The sequence below is a fragment of the Typha latifolia genome, chromosome 13, assembly GCF_019914945.1.
Source record: "Typha latifolia isolate L0001 chromosome 13, TyphaL0001v2, whole genome shotgun sequence".
NCBI classification, from domain to species: Eukaryota; Viridiplantae; Streptophyta; class Magnoliopsida; order Poales; family Typhaceae; genus Typha; species Typha latifolia.
The window spans coordinates 4,861,008-4,882,888 of NC_133098.1; the positions used below are offsets into that span (position 1 = coordinate 4,861,008).

The following is a 21,881-nucleotide window of genomic DNA, read 5'->3' on the forward strand; positions in this document are numbered from 1 at the left end:
TCACCTCACCCAGAGTTCATCTCCCCCTCTCCCCCCTCCTTCGCCAACCTTTCTAGATTCCAAGCTTTCCCCACCAAACCAAATAAAGTCCATTCCTTTCCTCCCCTTTCCTACTCTTCTTTAGAAGGTGAGATTGGATAGCTTCAACATGGTGGTCTTCGTTCTGGGCTTGTTTTGGCTCTAAAGGCATTACCTTTTTGGCTATCTTTCTTGTGCCGAAGGAGAGAGAGAGAGAGAGAGAGATGGGTGGGCTTCTTCTCCAGATTCTGGGCTTTTGTTTCTGGGCATTCATGTGGTTGGCTGGGTCGGTCACCGTGAACCCAAGTGGAGGTGGAGCCAACGATGCCGGCGAGGCAGCCGTCGTCGTCGACGGGAGGTACACCATCGCAACGACGGACGACGACTTTGTCTGTGCCACATTGGATTGGTGGCCGCCGGAGAAGTGTGATTATGGAACTTGTAGCTGGGGACTTGCCTCCATGCTCAATTTGGTATGTTTTGGTTAATTTGAGTAGTAGAATTGATTGCAGGAAGGAAGTAGTCATCAATTTGAACAAGTTTTGATTTTTTCTACTTCATTTTTTATTAAACTGAGATTTTTATTACAAGTTCTGATAAACTGTGTGAAATTTTAAGTTTTTTACTAAGATCTGAGCATTTCACTTTGGAGGTGTTACAAGGTTTATGCTCCTTTTTATCTGATACCATCATATGATTATCCATTTGTACCTTCAATTCCAGCTTGTTTTACTTATTCCTTGTTTCTTTTTCTTCATATATATGGGAATTTCCAGTGCATTGGTTGGCATATAGATAACTCGCAGAGGATTAATTCTGCATAACTTATCCGATTTAAGATTGACAAAAAAAAAATGTGGGGCCAGAACTTTTCCATCTGTCTAGATCTGCTAAATGATAATGTCCATTTGAAATAATTAATGCATATCTTTAACCATATGAAAGCTCATGTTCATTTTAATTAGTCCTGATTTATGTTTCAGTTACTGAAAAGAAAATGCTGATAGAACTATATACTGCTCATTGATATGGAATACTTTTGACCATGGTTCTTCATTTGTAATATGTGAATTCACCATTTTTTCTAATAATTAAGCTGATAAAGTACGCGGATTTAGTCTTTTCTGGCACACCCTCACGTCTAGGCTTGGTAAATTTTAATAGGAGCAGGATGTAAATTTTAGTTAAGCTGGTGGAGGTTTTGAATTCTAATTGTCAACCGACTCGACATGATTTGAAGCTAAAAGTCTCATGCTCTCTAAGCCTTCTTAATTCACTGTCTTCTCTGAAAGTTTAAGCTAACGGAAAATGGTGGCTTTTGACCGTTTCTACTCTGTCATTCTCAATATATTAGTCTCTGAGTTCTACAGAGAAAAGTAATTTAAAACATGGTGATTGACACAGGTGTTTCATTTCTTTTCTCCTTCCTGCAGAATCTTTCCAGCAACATTCTGCTGAATGCTGTCAAAGGCAAGCAATCTTTTGATACCACCCTTAATGCTCCTATGGATTTTGGTTGTTAGCTCAAGGTATGAGTCTGACTAGCTTCTTTTCTTGGCAAATTCTTACAACTTTTGCAGCATTTTCTCCTCTGAAGCTTCGTCTTGGCGGTTCTTTGCAAGATAAGGTCATCTATGGCACAGGGGGTGAGCCATGTACTCCATTTGTGAAGAACACTTCTGAGATGTTTGGGTTTTCTCAAGGTTGCTTACCTATGAAAAGATGGGATGAGCTCAATGACTTCTTCAAAAAAGCCAAGTACATTAGATGCATACCTTGTAAAAAATTTCTCATGAAAGTTTACTTGCCAATTTTTCTCATGGAAGTTTACTTGCCAATGACATCTAAACAACAGGGCTGTCATTATCTTTGGTTTGAATGCTCTAAATGGACGGGTTCCTATGCCAGATGGTTCACTAGGAGGGCCATGGAATTCCACCAATGCAGCGTCTTTTATTCGATATACCGTTAACATGGGTTACTCTATCCATGGATGGGAGCTTGGTAAGATTCTTATGGAATTTGCAGTTCTTGCTTTCATCCAGAAGTTGTGGACATTCCACTTACTGATTGATCTTGTCTATGCATCTGCAGTACTAAATTCTATAGCTTTTTCTTCCTTTCGTGAATGTGGATACGTGCAAATACTTAGAACTCCTTTTCGTCTCAGGAAATGAACTCAGTGGGTCTGGAGTTGGGGCTCGAATTGGCGCAGATCAATACTCTGCAGATGTGATCGCCCTCAAATCGATCGTCGACGATGCTTACCAAGGCTTCCCCTCTAAGCCATTGGTAGTAGCACCAGGAGGATTCTTTGATGCAAACTGGTTCAGTGAGCTTGTCAACAAAACAAAACCCAACTTGATGGATGTAATCACTCATCACATCTATAATTTGGGTCCAGGTACTCCTCAGTAGGATCTAGCATTTGTTGGCTCATTTGGTTAAAATTGGCAAAATACTCAGTCTTGGAATTTGTCTCAGGTGTTGATAGCCACCTGATAGACAAAATTCTTAATCCCTCTTATCTTGATGGTGAGGCAAGCACATTCAGCAATCTGCAGGGAATACTCAAAGGAGCAGGAACTTCAACTGTTGCATGGGTTGGTGAGGCTGGTGGTGCTTACAATAGTGGCCACCATCTTGTCACTGATTCATTTGTTTTCAGCTTTTGGTAATTAAGTTCAATCTTACCAATTAGTAAAATTTCGAGTTGGCAGTAAATTATTTTACATCGAAATGTTTCATAATCATCGGAATATGGCAGGTACTTGGATCAGCTTGGCATGGCAGCAAAGTATGATACAAAGAGTTACTGCAGACAGAGTTTAGTTGGTGGAAATTATGGCTTGCTCAACACTACAAACTTCATGCCGAATCCTGATTACTATAGGTTAAATCGCCCATCAAATCTACGAATCTACTACTGGTCTGATTCATATATAGAACAAAATCAAGAAACCAGACTGGATATCATTTTCTTTGAAATGCTAATCTAAGTTCAGATTTGCCGATGTTCATAGCTTGTTTTCATCCACGCAGTGCTCTATTATGGCATCGGTTAATGGGACGAAATGTTCTTGCAACATCCTTGACAGGCACCAACAAGACACGGGCATACGCACACTGCGCAAGAGAATCTGTAAGTAAACTACGGTCATCATCTGTCAAAGTTATCATGATACAATTATTGGATTTATCTCATTTATTCATCGCTCGATAAATTTTTTTTTCAGCAAGGGATTACACTTCTGCTGATCAACCTTAGCGGCAATACCACGACTCAAGTGTTTATCACAACTGGAAATGCTTTCACACAATCTATGAGGCAGCGGCACCACACAAGGTTCAGACATATACCTCATTTAGGAAGAAGTCTTGGATTTGTAAGAGAGGAATACCACCTAACACCCAAGGATGGAGATCTCCATAGCCAAACTATGCTACTGAATGGCAACATCTTATCAGTTGATTCAAGTGGTAACATTCCAAAACTAGAACCAGTTCAAGTCGATGCGACACAGCCTATAACTGTTGCACCATTTTCAATCGTCTTTGCGCACATTCCATACTTCTTTGCTCCAGCATGTAGGTAGATGTCATTGTTGCACTATGTCAATAGGGTGGGCTACTAAGTAGTTCATCCTTTACAAGCTGCAAGGCTGAAAGGTTTGTGATTCAAATTTTAAAAGAAAATGGTTGAGAAAATAATCAATGAAAAAGGGGAAAGAAAAGAAGAGAATTTGTAACATTTGGGCCATCATTTTCCTTCATGCACATTTTTGGATTGTGGTGCTTAGAATTCTATTATGATTTGGGAGGCACCATCAAACACCCTTCATAAGTATACTTAGAAATTAGAACAATATCTCATGTCTGCACTTCAATAACAACATCATTGTCCAAGTGAGTAGCTCTTCAGATGAAAAAAGGAAAGAAAATCATCAGTATGATACAAGAGTACAGGTTTCCATGTCTCTTGTACTAGTACCTTAATAGTTGAGAGACCCATTCCATTGGAAAGTTTGAGAGTTTTGACTCTCCTTAGTGGTGGCTTAGATAGTGTTTGGTTGGTGCATCTCTTTCCTCTTATTTGCACACTAGCTTGTCTTATTTGTAGATAGCATACCAAACATCACTCTCCTTATAATTGTGCTAACTGTGGTCAATGTGCATAAACCCTTTAATCGTGTTTAAGACTTATACACCAACCAATCACAGTTTAAGTAGGCTAAGTAGAACAACCAACATTAAAAAAAAAGAGAGTACAAGGGCATGAGTGTAAGGCTTCACCTGAATGATTCCATTCACACTCTTCCTTGACTCTATTTATGCTTATAATTGCAAGATCCAAATAAGAAAGCTGCAAAAGATATCACACAGCCTGAAATTGATATTTGACTGATATGATAATTATTGTAGCAAAGCGTTTATTATTGAACAGGAGTCTGAAATTTTGGGCCTTGTATTGCTAATTCTGTTCTCTAAACTACTAATTGAGGGAAAAAAAAATGAAAGAAGAGGAAAATTTATAAACAAATAGAAGAGCAAAATGTAAATTCAGAACTGCATTTGTCTTCTTCAATAGGGTATTTGAGTAATGTCTCGATGTACTCTTGGTAGGCTTTACATGAGTGAAGATCACCCTTAGTCGACTGGTATTTCAACCTCCATTCTCAAGCCAGGATTGCCCAGAATCTGAACGACACAAGCAATGATCATGAGGACAATACATGTTGGAAATAAAAGATAAAAAAACGAAGAATCTCACGCCATCTCCAAATCCATTTAAGTTTTTAATTCTTCAGAAAGTCAAATAAGTAAAGAAGTGCGTGTGATTTGCAATTATCTTTGTGCGCACTTGTGCTCGTGTCTGTGGAAGGTCTTCAGTCTAAAGCTGGATGAAATGGAGAAGCTAGAGCAAATGAAATAAACTGAACTCTCTCTCCCTAAGAGATTACAAATGATGCCATAGGAAGACAACACCAAAAGCCTTAACTTGTCAGATGACAGTGAAGGGGACCACATTAATGCACATTAGAAAGCATTTTTTCATGTCCTTCGGATTGATGAAAGATTTTCTTTCTTTAAGTAAACCAAGGATGCCATTGGGAGTCCTTGCGATTGCAAACATACAACGTGGGATTGTATACTGTTGGTGGGAAGAGTTGGCAGTCACAAAAAAGGTTGTGATAAATCACCTTTTTTCCTGCAAAAACCCTATCTATCAGTAATCACCCTGGATTCCAGTTGGGTGGGATGGAAAGGGTAGCAGGAACCGTGAGTCTATGCAGGTAATTTACAAAACACAGACCCATAAGTCCATTCACTAGTCCTACACTCATTAGGTTTGCCTCGACCATGAATTGTGTCCGGGTAGCACTACTTTACATGCTAGTACTAGAGTTGACACAATTTTACTTAACTAGCAACTATTATGACAAAACTTGATGAAAATAATATGACATGTATGCTGGTCAAATTTCTTGAAGGCTGAGAATTGGAGGATATCTGGAGTTGCACATTACTGAAAAACACAAGAATAAGATCAACACATAAATGTTAAATATAGTAATTACTAAGTAGCGCTGTTCTTGAATGGGTAATTCTTGTCGAAACTAGAAACTTTGACGTCACAATACTGCTGGGCAAAGAATAAACTGACTATTACAGTAATGCAGAAGATAAAGCATGGCTAGAAGTTGATTCACCAAATCTATAGTAAATAATGACTCATGGTTCAAACAAATGTTAGGTTCTAAGCAGTATTATATTATTACGAAAATAAAATTCTTTCGGTATGACCTTCACATACTACTTGCATGTTTCTGGGACAAGGTAGAGTTGGAATAGTAGAACTTAAGACTATGTTACATGCTTCATTATACCACATGCCAAACACAGCTGGACACCTGCAATATTAGATTTTAAGACCAACATGTGACATATATGTGCAACTAGCCAACTACTGAACTAATAAAAACTGTGAGCTTTTCTACAAGTTACAGGAAACCATTTACTTCAAGAAACATGCGAAGTGAATCAAGAGTTATCACTCAAACTGAACATATGCATGAAGAAATGTAGCCTACCAGCAGTTAGAGAAAAAAAAAAGTACCTTAACAAAATCATCCAACAAAAGTGGATTATTTCTGGAGTAACCAGCTTCTTCCAATAGGTGGACCAAAACTTGCTGAACAATATATAGAAAAATAGGACAATTAGAAAAATTGAGCATGCATTTCAAACATTATACTTCTTTTATCTATGCTCGAATTGAGTTATTAGATTTGTGTGAGATTGCTAAAGCATGGAAAGTTCAATGACTCTATAACAAGTAATGACCAAGATCTACTTCCACTTAAAGTTGGACAACCAATGAGAAAATTAGAGAGCTACAGCTCACAGGAATTTTAAGTGCCGTTAGAACTGCAAGTGGACTGATGGGGTACTGTGACTGACAGAACAGACCTGTTTAGCTCTTTATTATTGCATCCAAAATTGAAACCCAAGATGAATCCAACTTCCCATATAGTCCACAAATAAACAAATCACTAAACCCTGAAACAGTTGGTCTTTTTCTATCCATATAATTCCTTTTGGGCTGTCAGGTGATAAAAAGACAAGTATTCTAAATGGATTTCACTGATCTCTTTGCAATGACTAGGTTTTTGAAGCTGAATTTAGATCAAGCATGAAGGAATTGATCAGACTATTGCAAACTTGAACTAGTTGACTTTCTTGAAAGTTTGTTTTGAATCTTAACTGAGTTTCTCATAATTCATATACTACTATATATAAAAATATTTTTTGAATTCTAGTTTTTAGTCTCAGCTTTGCATGCATTGTACTCACATGCTTGTTAGAGACTTGATCAGGCACATTCACACATCTTTGTAATCGTTTAGTTCATGTTAGAGTTGCCAAACACTAGGATGTCCTCTATCGTGATTGGTTGCTTGATTCCACCATGACAGCCACCATTGCTGCTTCTTGAAAATTGCCTCTACCTCAAGAGCATTCCTCATTAAATAGTTCGAGTCCAGTTGATCTCAACTCTCAAGCAAACATAATCTAGATCATCTCACAATAAAAGACATCTTCCCCACATGAATGATCAACGCATGGGAAATCATTGTAAAAAGGGATGATATGTATATGCAACGTTTCTGAGTTCATTAGGAGTACTTGGATTAGCGTATTGTATAGTATAGGATTATGAAACTTAAACAAGAAAATGTATGTCGAAACCAAGCAGGTTACATTAACTTATGAAATATATGAGTAATAATACTAAGAAAACTACTTCACATAGAATGTCAAGAATGGATCAAGTCCCTTTGAACCTGTGTTCTTCAATAGAACTATTTGCATATTTCCAGGGTGAAAAGATTAGATCATTAAAATAGATTTAGGCTGTCTCCTTTTATGCTGAATAGGCTGGTCATCAACTAAATAAATTTCATTAGCTGCACCACATTTTTCAGGGCCCTCTAGAATCTTTCTATGTCCCTACGCTACTAACTGATGAAAGATGAAAGTCTAGGGGAGTCTATACAGTTTGCAAACTTGGGGTCGTTAGATATATAATACATTATAACTATTATTTTGAATTTACTGCAGCAATCACTGTAGCATATACTATTTGCAGTCCTGTAGCAGGTGGCATAAAGATCAATAGATTCTATTCGCTTTTCCTATTTATTCTCTTTCTTTCTAGAGTAATACTCTTTCTCTCATTTTCTACATATCCGACTATTTCTCGTCTCTTCTCCGCTTGAAGAAAGGCCCATCAAGAATCATCCTACATCACGAACTAGTCTTTTGATTTCCTCTTGATTTCTGCTAACAATTTTTTGTGCGGACAAGGTGCTGGCAGTTCCTCTGATATTTTGTGAACCTTCATTAAATCTCAAATCTCCTGGCTATTCCTCTGATAACTAGCAAAATCTAAAAAATATCTGATCTTTTCCAAGAATGATCTTCAAATTTTGGTTTCTATACTTAATGTCCTCTTTTCTTAGCATAATAAAGGTGGGCAGATTAATAAGAATTTCAAAATATACAATCAAAATCTAAATAATCAAATTGGGAAAGAAAGAAAAATTAAGAAGAAGAATACCTCTCTCTGCTGCTCCGATATGAACGAACCCGTCAAATCCCGAACCACCTCCAACAAGTCCTTGAAGGTCACCCTCCCCTTTCCATCAATATCATATAATTTAAAGATCACTGCCTCACAAACAAAACCAACATATGGGTCTTAAAGAACATATAAAACAAGTCCATAAACTGACACCGATTCTATTAAAAATCACATCTTGATGCAATAATTGACAAAATTAACAACTAGGTATTGGGTTTTACACTCTATCTTCTGCTGCAGGCTAGCTTTCGAGCTGAAGGCCGAAAGGAAGGCAACAAAGTCCTTAAAGTTCAATCCATCAACCATCTTAAGCAGTCTCTGCAACGAAAACAACAGTCAATAACAACCCAAAAGGAGAGAAAAAAAAAATTCACAAAAGGATTTGTGGGTCTCACCTGGGAGAGCGGATTGAGCGAGAACTCGGGTATAGACAAGAACTCATCGGCCGAGATGAACCCTTTCGCGTTACGGTCGAGTTGGCAGAACCTCTGGTACAAGGCCACAATCTCATGCTGCGAAACTGAAGGCAAGGCAAGAGGAATTCAGATTCCAATACAGCAGCAAAAAGAAGACGATAGGAGGAGGAGGAGGAGGAGGAGGAGAGCGAGATGGTTTACTCACACAAGTAGCCGCAGTGTTCTTGGACTTCCTCTATGTCGTATTGGGTGAGCATAGAAGAAGCGTTGCCCATCTCGTACCGTCGTTCTCTATCCGAGGAGGGGAGAAGGATTGAGAGGAGAGGAGAGGAGAGGAGATAGGAGACGGATTAAAAACCGATGCGGATGGAATCGCGACGATGAGTTTGATGGAGTTGGACGTTACACGATCGAGACGAAGATATATAAAGAATTACGGTCAAGCTATGTTGGCTATGCTGGAGTTGGTCAACCTATGCTGCCGTATATTATTAACGCGAGGAAAGCATGAGAAGACTTGGAGAATAATGGTTAAGGATCCGATAACCCGATAAGAGGGTGTACAAATGAAAAAAAAAAGAGAAGGTGTCATCTTATCAGTTTTTGTATTCTTTTATTGGATATCTTATACCTCTTTTTATATTCAAATTCATCGGCATGAGTTAATAAATATGTGCGGATCTCGATCAGTTACCGTTAAATACGTGCCAAAACATAGATCCCGAGGATCTTACATTCTATATTCGCTGTCATATTGATCGGGATGATGATACTCGCGCTAAATTCTTGCCCCGATATAAATAAGATTATCTGATATACATACGAATTAAGAAAGATGCTAGTATATGTATGTTCATATAATTTAAAGTATTATAAATATAAAAAAGACATAATATAATAAAGCATGTTTTCTTTATATTGTTTATAGATTTGAGTAAATTCACATATCTCATAGATTTATAAATCACATTTGATTGATTGGTCTACTTTTTGTATTAGTGTTCATATCCTGAGTAGAGAAATGGATGTGGAAGTAGTTTTGTTATCTTAGTTGAAGAGTTTGATGATGGATTTCGGATCGTGTAGGTGTGTGGGATCCGCATTGGGTTTGTAGTTTTAGTGAGTGACGTGGTCAAAATATAGTGGCCGTGAGAGATAGAGTAGACTGTGGTGCAGAGGAGACTGGTCTAGAAATTAGAAGAAGCAAAGAAAGAAAAGAATTCTGACTATAAATATAAACCTTAGATGAGAAGAATTGAAATAAAAATTATGTGATCGTAAAAGATTAAACCATTATATTATATGCGAGCTTATTGTGGTTATTGATGAGTGTTAAAAGTATGATGTTAATAAGAGTGTAAAGGTGAGATGAGTTGGCTGGATCCCGCCTAATCATAGTTGGATTAAGCTTAACTGTGATGGTTTTGTGGACCAATTAACCAATAAAGGAGGAGGGGGTGTGGATATTCAGAGATTCTGATTGTGATATTTTATTGGCAGGTGAGGCGCCGACAAAATGCAACTCTGTGGTCATGGCTGAAGGGTGTTCTCTGAGAGAGGCTTTGATTTAGGCCAAGAGTTCAAGTATTCAAAATCTACACATTAAATCCGATTCGCAAACTCTCATTAGCTCCATCAAAAAATAGTGCAAACTCTTGGACCTTGCGGCATCTTACTTTTAGATTGTGACAATTTAATCATCAAACACAACTATAGAGAAGCTAACCTCGCAGTCGACTAGATTGCCAATCATACGCGAGTAATAGCTACTAAATTTTTGTGGAGGGGCTCAGATCACCCTGCGTTCACTTCAATTTTGTGTAAAGATGCTAGTGGCACCTTGCAAGAGGCATAGAAGCCGGTTGTAATTTTTTGGGCTTCTTGCCTTTTGTTTAATGAATTTACTTTTACAAAAAAGAAAAGAAAAAAAAGGTGAGATGAGTTAAATAAACATTTTTAATGGAAAAATGTATGCTTTTAGGAAAAAAAGAAATGAGAAGAAGAAGGGACCTGAACCTGAAATAGATTAGAATTTTGGTGATTTCTTACAAATGTTCCTAATCTCGTTACCACCTTCTCACTGCCCATCTTCTCCGGCGTTCTTTTCCTTCGATCTCCTCCGCAAGATAAGTAGGCATTTTTATTTCGGAAATCTCCAGTCTCAACTCGTTGCTGCTCGAATTGAACTCGTGCTTTGTATTCTTTCTTTGGAGTAAGAGATTGAAACAATTTAGTATTAGCTGCCAAGATAATTTATGAATTTTATAGTCACATCTTATTCATCTTCTTTATCTTCTTTTTTTCATTGAAAATAATTTCATATAAACGTCTCATATAAGAAAAATAAGATGGTGGAGGATTGATATTTTTCTAATATAGATAATCATTTTTATTTTATATAATATGATTTTTTTCAGTGCAATTGAAAAATCTAAAAGAATCAAATGCTATATTCAACTTTTTCAAAAAGAAATAACATTGGTTCTATAAGTAGCTAAATAATAATGACGAATATTTATTTTACTATATGATTTCATAATAATAACAATGCCACTTTGCTTTGTATTACAGTATCCCGGTATTTAATGAGGCGCCAGATAATAGAATGACAAATTTAAAAAAAATAAAATAAAAAATACCTCATCCGCAAAGGAAACCGAAAGTTAGCAGGACAATATCAAAAACCTAGTGTTTTTAGTGCAAATGTCATAAAACTCGGTTGATATTTTAATTAATATCGATAACAAAATTGAGAGGTAATAGATAGTTGAGGGTCTAATGTGTAAATAGGTAATTGTTAGGGAGCTTTAAGTATAATTATACCAATAAATTAGTTCTACACTGTTCACACCACATGAGATGTATATAATATAATATGTAGTTATGTCCGAGCTAAGATGGATAGTGAGAAGCTTTCGTTAGTCATGGAGGAGATGGAGGCACTTAGATATACTTTATTAATTACTTTTCTTTTCATATTTTTCTAAGTATTCTTTGGAAATTTTGAAGTGATCAAATTGTAGCAATGTGAAAGTTAGGAATTGTGTCATTTGATCATACTCATAGTGTTGTTGTAAAAACTTATCAATCTCATGAAACATTTCGCCGTTTAATGTCATGTATCTCAAGATGTTGCATCGGTAGTGTTAAATAAGAAACCATTATAAGCCCTCGTTCACTTATAGAATAAGGATGGAATATACATAAGTATTTTACTTTTTTAAATCAAAAGAAGAGGGCTAATACTAGTATAAGCTATTGTAATGTTTAGTTCAATACTAGTATAAGGTGTAATAATTACATTTAATGTGATGTAAAATTAATATTAAAATAATGAAATTGTATGAGATCTATAAACTAAAAGATGACTTTGATATTGCACTCTGTATGTGTATATGCAGTCTGTTTATATACACTAAAACCAAACATCCCCTTAAGGTTTTTTGGTTGATTATATTTAGATATAAAAGCATATAAAGTGTTGCATTCAGAGAGTTATCACAGCAGAAAGTCCATAGTTTGAGTCTTAAAGAGTATAAAACAATAAAACTAGGCTTAAGCTCTTTAAAGATGATTGTGAGATGCTACAAGGCAAACAAACCCTGCAAGACTTTTTGATTTGAGAATTCATAATACAATCAATTTATTTATTTATTTAATTTTTTTTTTTTCATGCAGATAATGAGCAATGGAACTTTCAAGAGCCCTCTTCATAGGGTAGTGATCAATGCAGAGAGGGAGAGGATTTCCCTTGCTATGTTCTATTCACTGGATAAAGAGCAAGATCTGGGGCTGCAGAAGAGCTGGTAGATGAGAGGAGGCCAACATTGTACAGAACTATGAAAACAGAGGACTGACTACTTTTGAGGTCCTCTCTGAAGTTTTTGAAAATGATAGGAGAGCTCTTGATTGGGCAAAGATCCAACCATAGCATCTAACCCTTTCAAATAATTGAGAGCTTCTACTGTTCAGGATATATGTTCAAGAATAAAGACTTACCTGCATGCAGAACCTAAGGTCATTTGAAGATATTGGAGAGTAGCAAACACTGTAGGAAGTAAAAATGTAGTAGACTCCGAATCACAGCAATAGCCTCCAAGGGTTAAGAGGTTATATACCCTGGGTAATATGAATGAGAATCTCCTGAAACTTGTTTCATTTCATTCATATGCAATGCCTGCAGACAGATACTACTCAAGATGAAACAATAAAGAACAAAACCAAGGTTAAGAAGAAACCTCAGTTGTGCATCTCAACAGTGAAGAACTCGTTAGTTTTGCAGACCACCATGATATTATCAGAAAACTTTATCCTTCTACCAAGGTTAATCATAACCGTCAACATCAAACATGTTGCTCATCAACCATCAAAAACAAGTAAAATTTTCTAGCCCAATGCCTGTGTATGGGCATCCGGCATCAACTACACGACACTACAAATTGGAAATATCAAGAAAGAAATAGGATAAATTTAAAACAAAAGAGGGTACGATGGAGATGGTCATATGATATGATGAAGGGGCGAGGTGGTCTCGCAGTTCCCTATTCTTATTAGAAGATCTTGAAGAGAAGGCCTCCATGAGTGGCAAAGAACGGCGCGAACACAAGAGATTCGACTGCCATGAGCTTGATAAGGATGTTAAGTGATGGGCCAGATGTGTCCTTCAGCGGATCCCCGATGGTGTCACCGATCACAGCGGCCTTGTGGGGTTCCGATCCCTTTGGGCCGAGAGTCCTAGCATGCTCGGAAGCCCCAGCCTGACCATCAGAATACACAACTTAATGGTGCAGTCCTTTTGGGAGGTTCTAAGAATTATGAGCTCAAGGAAGTGATTAGGAAATGTAAATTATTCTTCTACTTGAAATCTTAAGATAGTAAAACATTACCTCAATATACTTCTTTGCATTATCCCATGCGCCGCCAGTGTTGGATGCAGAGATAGCAATCTGGGGAATTGAGAAAAGAAAATCATAAATTTACCGAAAAGCTATCCTCTTGAAACTGAAAAAAAAGCCAAAGTTGCATTCAAACCTGAACTCCGGAGACAAGAGAGCCAGCAAGAATGCCTGAAAGTGTCTCTACACCAAATAATGTTCCAACAATGAGGGGTGTGAGCATAACCAAAGCACCAGGGGGGATCATCTCCCTGATCGAGGCATCTGTAGAGATCTTGACACAGGCGGCGTAGTCAGGTTTAGCAGTTCCCTCCATCAGACCAGGAATGGTGTTGAACTGTCTTCGCACTTCCTCTACCATCTTTAGAGCAGCACTCCCAACACTTTTCATTGTCATGGCTGAGAACCAGTAAGGGAGCATTGCACCAACAATCAAACCGATGAAGACTTTCGGTGTGAGAACATCAACAGTTGCAATGGCAGCCCGACTCACAAAAGCACCAAAGAGAGCAAGGGAGACCAGGGCAGCAGAACCAATGGCGAAACCCTGAAAAAGAAGCAGGGTAAATAAGAGAGAACTCGCAAATAATTTGAGAGTAGAGAAACAGTGAGTGGAATATGCTGAGTACTACATAGAACATAAAATCCAGAAAGAGCAATTACTTCATATATTTAATTGAAGAGTACAAGAGAAAGAATACCACCTAGTTATTATTTCAACCATTTGTTGTGAAATTCAGTAACTATTCAGAATTATTGTCAAGAGAAAGAAAGTTCACATGTTATGAGCGATCCTAACAAGAAAACTTCAGAACGACCAGACTTCACTTTTGCAGGATTCAAATCATACAAAAACTGCATATTTAAAATCAGAGAAAAGAGAAGAAAATGAAAAGCAAATATGACCCATCATACCTTTCCAATTGCAGCAGTAGTGTTGCCTGCAGAATCCAGTGCATCAGTTCTCTCACGAATTCTGTGGCTCATCCCAGCCATCTCAGCAATGCCTCCAGCATTGTCACTTATTGGGCCATAAGCATCAATGGCCAGACCAGTGGCTATTGTGCTCAACATGCCAAGAGCAGCAACCGCTATGCCATACATGGCAGCAAAACTGAAACTGACAAATATGCTGACAGCAATAGCAAAAATTGGGATGATAACAGATTTGTATCCCAAAGCAAGGCCGAATATAACATTAGTTGCAGCACCTGTTCTGCAGGAGTCAGCAACATCTTGCACAGGACTGAACAAAAAAAAAAAAAAAAAAGATGAGGTATTGTTAAGACAGATACCAGCTCAACTGTTTCGAACAAAGGACCCAGTGAATTATAATCCAAAAGTATAAAGTAAAGTATTATGATTTGATAAGATAAAAAGAAAATCTTGAGCATATCCTGTCATGTCGTATAAATTGGTCGCTTACCTGTATGCATTGCTGGTATAATATTCTGTGACAAAACCAATAACTAGACCAGCCCATAAACCAATTGCAACACAGAGGAACAATTGCCTGCAAATTCCAGTCAGTAAATTAGATGCCATCAAAACCTCAAAGATCTAAAGCAAAACACTCACCAGCTAGCTACTTGTTTCTGGGTTCCAAAATTGAAGATAGTGAACTCATATGGGAGTGCTAGCCAGCTAACAATTGCAATACCAATAGTCATAAAAATGGTCGAGTATATGAGCTGCCACTTCAATTTTGGTTCTATCTGTTTCACTTCCTTTATTTCAAATTCAGTTGCAAAGAGTGTGGTAATCAAACATGCAATGATTCCCATGGAGCTGATAAGTAGGGGGTAGCACATGGCAGTAAAATCATGGTTGATCCCAAAAGAGGAAATAGATGCAACAACAAGGGCAGCGCAAGAAGATTCAGCATAGGAACCAAAAAGGTCTGACCCCATTCCAGCAATATCCCCAACATTGTCCCCAACATTATCAGCAATCACCTGAGAGACATTTTTTTTAAACTTAAACAGGAATCCCAAATTGATGATCTTATAAACAAATGAATTATATGACATCACTTAGCTTCATGAAATTAAGATTGCAGATCATAAATCAGACATATACAAGAGGTCATAAAAGCTATGCTATCTTACTGCTGAAAATTAAAAACTTACAGCTGGATTTCTAGGATCATCTTCAGGAATGTTCCTCTCAACCTTACCCACAAGATCAGCACCAACATCAGCAGCCTTTGTGTAGATACCTCCTCCTACTCTGCCAAAAAGAGCCATAGAAGATCCACCAAGGCCATAACCAGTAATAGCCTCAAAGAGACCTTCCCAATCATCACCATAGTATAACTTGAATAAGTTAATGGCAATGTAAAGCACCAAAAGTCCATTTGCTGCCAGCAAAAAGCCAATCACTGCACCAGAACGGAATGCAACAATAAAAGCTCTTCCAACACCCTTCCTTGCCTCCAAGGTTGTCCTTGCATTAGCATATGTGGCAATTTTCATCCCAAGGAAGCCAGAGACCAAGGAGGTGATTGCACCAAGCAAGAAAGATACAGTGCTAAAAATGGCATTGGCAAGCGCAGATTTGCAATACTTATCCTTGCTGAAGGTGCAGGGCTGACTCTTTGTGCTGAAGCCCTCCACAGAGCCAAGGAAGAGGAAGATCAGGACAGCAAAAGCAAGCATGAAGATTCCAACATACTGATATTCAGTGAAAAGGAAAGAAGTTGCTCCTGTTATAAGAGAAACCGATTGTAAGGTATCTTTTCTATCAATTGACTGTGACCCTTACTAATGCTAACTACATTTCTTTTAAAAAATAATACAGTTAGTCCCAGCTATTTGGGACCAGCTAGGATTTTTCTTTCCCCCATTCATCTCTTCATCAAGCCAAATGTTCATGCCTTTTTTTTACTACTTCTCTGTCCTTTGGTCCTCTTCCTCCTTTGTCAATACAATTGAAATAGCATCTATCCTCTATCAAACATGTCCACACTATCTAAAAAAGTTAAAACAATGCATCTCGAGCAAAGCTCATATCTTGTTAACAAAAACATATGCAAAAGTAGCACCGCACATATGGTTACAAGCAGGGCTATTAAGAAGTGGGAACCAAGGCATTGCATAAGCTTAGTTGGAACTTAATATTAATAATTTAATTAATACTATCTCCAATCAAGATGACAATCAAGTGAAAATTTGCTAGCTGGTGTTCTGCTGATATATTTCAAACACCTCGTTTGTAGTCAAGGTGCTTGTTCATACTCAAAAGCTCATCAATTGTTGAGGAGTTTGCTTATGTGGCTTATGAGCTAGTTTGTAGTTCTCTTATGAGTTCAGTTTTGACCACCTTTTTAGTATACTAATTTGTTTAAAAATTAATAATAGCAAGGCTGAAAGTATCAAAAAAGATTTGAACATAAAACTATTATATAGAGAATTATATACAACACACACACACACATATTTATATATGTATATATATATGCATAAGTACATGTGTAATCTTTTCAACTTAATAGAAATATATAAATATAATATTTGTATGATATCTACATATATGTGATATTTTATTACGAACTTAGTCGAATGATAACAAGCCTAACACGAAACAAACTCAACCTTGCTCGTGTTTGGCTCATTTTACATTTCGAGCTCACATTTTAGCTCATTTTCAGCCTGTTCCTAAATGAACAAGTTCATCTCGAAGAAAATAGTGATAGCCACAAACTCAAATTGCTCGTGAACACCAAGCTAAATTGACAGTCCTTGTCACATATCACATTTGACTAGTTTAATAGCAGGGTTCATAAGAAATGACATAAAAGAAATATACTTAGTATAAACAACATTAATGCCACCACGGTCAATGCCAAATAATTCTGCAACCAAAGCAGGAAATCCCATCAGCCTTGTCAGAGCTGATAAACTAAAACAACCAGAAAACTTTTAATTAAAAAAAAATCAATATGTCAATCATCATTATTCATGTGCTACACAAGTTCCAAAGAAAGATGTACACAAATATCCAACTATTAAATAGAGCAAAGCAATATAATATCAGACAAAACGAGAAATGAAATTAACAGATTTGGGTTAATTTCACGTTACCACAATGTGATTTGACTCCATTGTACAAAAGTTTCTGTATTTTCAATGATAAATTTTAATATTATATCTTTGTTATTCAAAATCTACTAGATATTATTTTAGATATATTAAAAAATTTATCTAATCCTCTATAAATTTATTTATAAGAAGATCTTTAAATTCGACCTTAATCGAATATGAAGGAAAACAAATTATTCCATTTTAGTTAAGATCTAAGGGCCTTAAATACTTAAGTTGAAAATAGATAGGATTTTATTGTAGATTTCGTGCAATGGAGCCAATCCATATGGGTAAAGTGTAATTTCCCATCAGATTTTTACTCGTAAGGACATAGGAAAAAAGTACAATGTTATAAGAAAACGAATCCAGGAGGAGGTAAAAGAAAATCTGATAATATAGCTTGCCTGCAAACGATCTGATGCAAGCGACACCATCATACAACATAGGAAAATGCTTCCAATTCGCTCAAAAGCAACAAATCAAATGGCTAAAGCAATTTGATTACTTCAATCAACTCAATTTGTTTACTCAAAACAACTCCTCAAAAGTTTTTTCAAGCACCGGATTCCTTAAAATCTTTTCAAGTAGGACGGATAAATAAAAGCCTCACTGAAGTTTACTTGACTACAATAAAACCTTTCAGTTTGTAGCTATAAGGAACAATCCTTTGCAACTATAATATTATCATATTGTCATAAAAAAATGTCAACAGAAGCTGCAATATACTGCATAAAAAATAGATCTAAAAGATACATAGGATAATCGAGAGTCACACTACATGACTTCATAGCAAATCTAAAATTAAAAAAGAAAAGGAAATGTGGGGACCCAAATGCAGCAACTTTAAGTCATCAAAGACAAATTAATCCTCTTCTAGAAATAAAAGTACGACCATAAAAAGTAAGCCACTATCCCAGATCTACAAATAACATATTTAATTTCCCTTCTGAAATCCGATAACACTTGAAGAACGAAAAAATAAAAACCCCAGGTACCAAAAGCATATAGCTCAAGCTTCTTAACAGAAGGAAACAGATAAAAAATCAAATCTTTTCCCAAAAAATCGCATCTTTACTCGTTTTATCCAAAGGATCCAAGGAAAGCAGCCATTCCACAGATCTAATCACCTTCGGAGATGGCGGTCTGGATGTCGGCGCACTTGAGGACGACGTTGTGGTCGTTGAGCCCTTCCTCCTCCTCGATGAGGTAGTCGGTGTAGTCATTCTTGCTGCCGCCTGAGCTCGACGGCTCAGGCGAGACCTTGACCCGCGACACCAGAAGCCACTGGACGAGCGCGAAGACGATCCCGACGACGGCGGCCGCCGGGATCAATATCTCCGTCAGGAGATCCGTTAGAATTCCCTCTCCCATTGCCGGATCCGGCAAGAACTCCCACCAAATCCTTGACGGCGAAGGAGAGATGGAGAAACGAGGGTTTGGAGGAATTCGCTTCTCCCCTTCCCGATGCTTCTCGCTTTATATAGAGTAACTCTTCACTTCCTCGGACTCACTCTTTTAACAGTAGAAAGAAAGAGAGAGAGAGAGAGAGAAGAGGTGTAAATAAATGATAGCGAAATTTACATTTAGCTCAACATATTGTTTGCTTATTACACTTTACACCTTTCAGTCTTTTAAGTAAAATTACGTTAAACACCCTTAACTATCGTCACTTTATTTTGTATATTATATCTCCTTAAAACTTTTCAAATTTTTTATTTAAAAGTTAATGATATTTATGCTTTTTAATTTATAAAATTATTTTGAAATAAAATTTATTTTATCTTTTTGAAATTTCTGTTTTGTACCACCTAAGTCATTCTAAACTTTTTATCCAGATATATATTTATTTAATAAAAATAAAATTATTTAAGTTATCTGCCATTTTTATTTAATATGCTTGTATTTATAAGGAAAAGTAACTTTGGCCTAAAGACTAAAGTGCATGGTGTAAAGTTTATTTATTTAATCCATCTTTTTTAAGTTTTAAATTAAACTTTTTGCAAATAACGATTAAGACGAAGGGCTTGGACTTCAAAATGAAAAAAAAAAGGTGAAGGGCTTAAATGTTAAAAGAGTCAAATCGGCTCGAAAAGAAGGAATATGCGACACGTGAGCTGGCGTTAATCCCACGCTTAAAGCGTTTTACGTGTCGCGTCTTGATTGGTGAAGATCAGAGGGATACGTTAAAGGGAACTGATCCGCAGGAGTAGCCGGTGGCGGAGCGGATAAGTTGGTAAAAGCGAGGCGAATAAATTACGGGCCGAGTTCGGATAAATGTCCAGAGAGGGAAATGGCTCGATAAATAACGACGCAATGCTGACGGTGGAGATCGTCAGGAGTGGTAATGGACGGTGGTGATGGGGGGGGGGGGGGGGGGCGGGGTTAAGGATATTAGGGCTGACGTGGGTGGCGTGAGGGAGATGCTCATCGAGTGGCGTGCCTCACCTTCCCTATCCGGGAGAGGATAACGCTATGTCGGATTTCTTATCCTTTATTCCGTCAAGTGAGAATATTTCCCTTTTAGCTTCGGGGTATAATTGGAAGTTACAAAAAGTAAGGCTACGTGTAATAATTAGGGTTAATTTTATTTAGCCCCCTGAAACTTTTTTAATCACGTTGGCCCCTGTCCTAAATATCTTTTTAGTTCAGATAGTCCATCCGAGTTTTTTTTATTATAAATAATTCTATTTAAACCTCCAAAACTATTACCTTAGCACTCATTTTACCGTTTACACCCCTTAAACTAAAATAATTTAATATAGAGAGTCGTAAATAGTTACTTTTTTTTTCACATTTTTCTTTCTTAGTTCAAAGAATACGTGTAAAGATTATATATTAGTTTAGGAGTCTATATGAATATTTTTCTTTGCTCGAGGAATGTATATAAATAATAAAAAACTTTAGAGAATATATGTAAAAAATTGAGATAGTTTAGAGTGGCTAAATATAATTATCCATAATAACTATTATAATATAATGTTAGATGTCATGGATTTTGGCATTAGCAAGTTTGCCTTTCTAACTCATTTCTGAATTTTAAATAAGTTAGTTTAAATCGATTTAGGTTAATATAGTGTTTGAATGTAAATAAAATAATAGATTAAAGAGAAGATAAAAAGGTAGAGAATAATTAAAATAATAATTGATTGAAGTGATATTTTTAAGTGCAAAATAATAATTAGATTTTATTTAGTAAATATAAAATATTAGGTAGAAAAGAAGACAGAGAAAAGGAGGCATTAAAAAAAGTGTAGCTTGGATACTACACTTGTATATCTCTCACTGTACCAGAATAAAATTATGCTTATTCTTTTACCCAAAGGCATAAAGTATTTTGCATTTAAGTTCCTCAAATCTCATAAAATTATAAAATAAAAGGAAAATTTGCATTATAATATAGCGAATACGCCCAGAAAATATCCCGAGTTAGATTTGAACTAACACAGTCAGAATATTTTATTAATTAGAGAATTTTATTTTTAAATAATTAAAATACCCTTAGTATAGGTTGAGTAAGTATAACTTGGGTGAGAATATTTTTATAATTTTCTTCGTATTGTTAACTTAATCTAGACGTTTAGTTAATTTTAGTTAACAAATCTAACCGCATAGAATTTTCTATACAAATTCGCTAAATTATAGAAAAAAAAATTATAATTTTATTAATAGGCAAGGTGTCGAATGCAAATTTCTCTGTATAAAAAGAAAAATACTAATGTCATTGAAAACCATCTAAAAAAATAATAAAAAAAACACTAATAAGAACACAATGATACAATGATATTGATAGCATAAGAGAAGGCTTAGAAGATTCAATCAACCAAACAAAGATCCAAGCAAAAAAAAACCTATTGGAAATCTTAATCATAACAAAATATGGTTGCTTAGTTAGATATTTATTTGCAAGGTGCTTGCAAACAAACAAACAAATCTTGGACTCTCTCTCTCTCTCTCTCTCTCTCTTATTAAGTTTATATTTTGATTGAAGGGAAGGGAGTGATGGGAGGAGAGTGAATGGGATGGATAGGTGGGATTTGGTATGGGTGGTCAAGGGTTGCAGGTGAAGTACTTCTTTTGTTTGGTTCTGGCCCTTGTGGTGGTACCAATCCTTGTTATCCCTCAAATCCAAGAAATAGATGATGAGAGGTTTGAGGTTTATAATGTTTGGGGGTGGAGAGGGCCATGCATGTTTTATATTTGATATTTTTTAAATAATTATAAAAAATAATTTCGCTTAGACCTTCTGAGTTACATCCTTGAATTAAAATTTTTATATAGGCCATCTTATTTACTTATTGTTAACAAGTATTAATGGAAAACATCG

The 21,881-nt window shown here is 36.4% G+C and overlaps 3 protein-coding genes across 4 annotated transcripts; 1 reads left to right on the forward strand and 2 right to left on the reverse strand.

The window, feature by feature from the left end:
• LOC140800066 (heparanase-like protein 3) lies at positions 1 to 3,767 on the forward strand. Of its 2 annotated transcripts, none has more exons than XM_073154706.1 (9): positions 1 to 491; positions 1,452 to 1,488; positions 1,599 to 1,776; positions 1,874 to 2,022; positions 2,189 to 2,422; positions 2,503 to 2,692; positions 2,786 to 2,911; positions 3,061 to 3,160; positions 3,255 to 3,767. In XM_073154706.1, exons 1-9 carry the CDS (start codon positions 243 to 245, stop codon positions 3,612 to 3,614), a joined length of 1,623 nt encoding a protein of 540 aa, XP_073010807.1. In that variant the 5' UTR covers positions 1 to 242; the 3' UTR covers positions 3,615 to 3,767. The 2 variants fall into 2 exon arrangements, with proteins under 2 accessions (XP_073010807.1, XP_073010808.1); XM_073154707.1 differs by having other exon boundaries at positions 113 to 491; positions 1,452 to 1,547; positions 1,646 to 1,776.
• A 641-nt stretch (positions 3,768 to 4,408) lies between these two features.
• On the reverse strand, positions 4,409 to 9,041 carry LOC140800067 (uncharacterized). Its single transcript, XM_073154708.1, has 6 exons — positions 8,786 to 9,041; positions 8,560 to 8,684; positions 8,386 to 8,482; positions 8,141 to 8,250; positions 6,137 to 6,211; positions 4,409 to 4,716 (listed from the first exon to the last, which is right to left on the reverse strand). Exons 1-6 carry the CDS (start codon positions 8,853 to 8,855, stop codon positions 4,666 to 4,668), a joined length of 528 nt encoding a protein of 175 aa, XP_073010809.1. The 5' UTR covers positions 8,856 to 9,041; the 3' UTR covers positions 4,409 to 4,665.
• Positions 9,042 to 12,854: 3,813 nt separating this feature from the next.
• Positions 12,855 to 19,115, reverse strand: LOC140799618 (pyrophosphate-energized vacuolar membrane proton pump-like). The gene is made up of 8 exons (XM_073153999.1): positions 18,685 to 19,115; positions 15,605 to 16,179; positions 15,054 to 15,430; positions 14,902 to 14,988; positions 14,391 to 14,721; positions 13,612 to 14,022; positions 13,467 to 13,526; positions 12,855 to 13,337 (listed from the first exon to the last, which is right to left on the reverse strand). The coding sequence occupies exons 1-8, from the start codon at positions 18,926 to 18,928 to the stop codon at positions 13,131 to 13,133; spliced, it is 2,292 nt and encodes a 763-aa protein (XP_073010100.1). The 5' UTR covers positions 18,929 to 19,115; the 3' UTR covers positions 12,855 to 13,130.
• Positions 19,116 to 21,881: the final 2,766 nt, after the last annotated feature.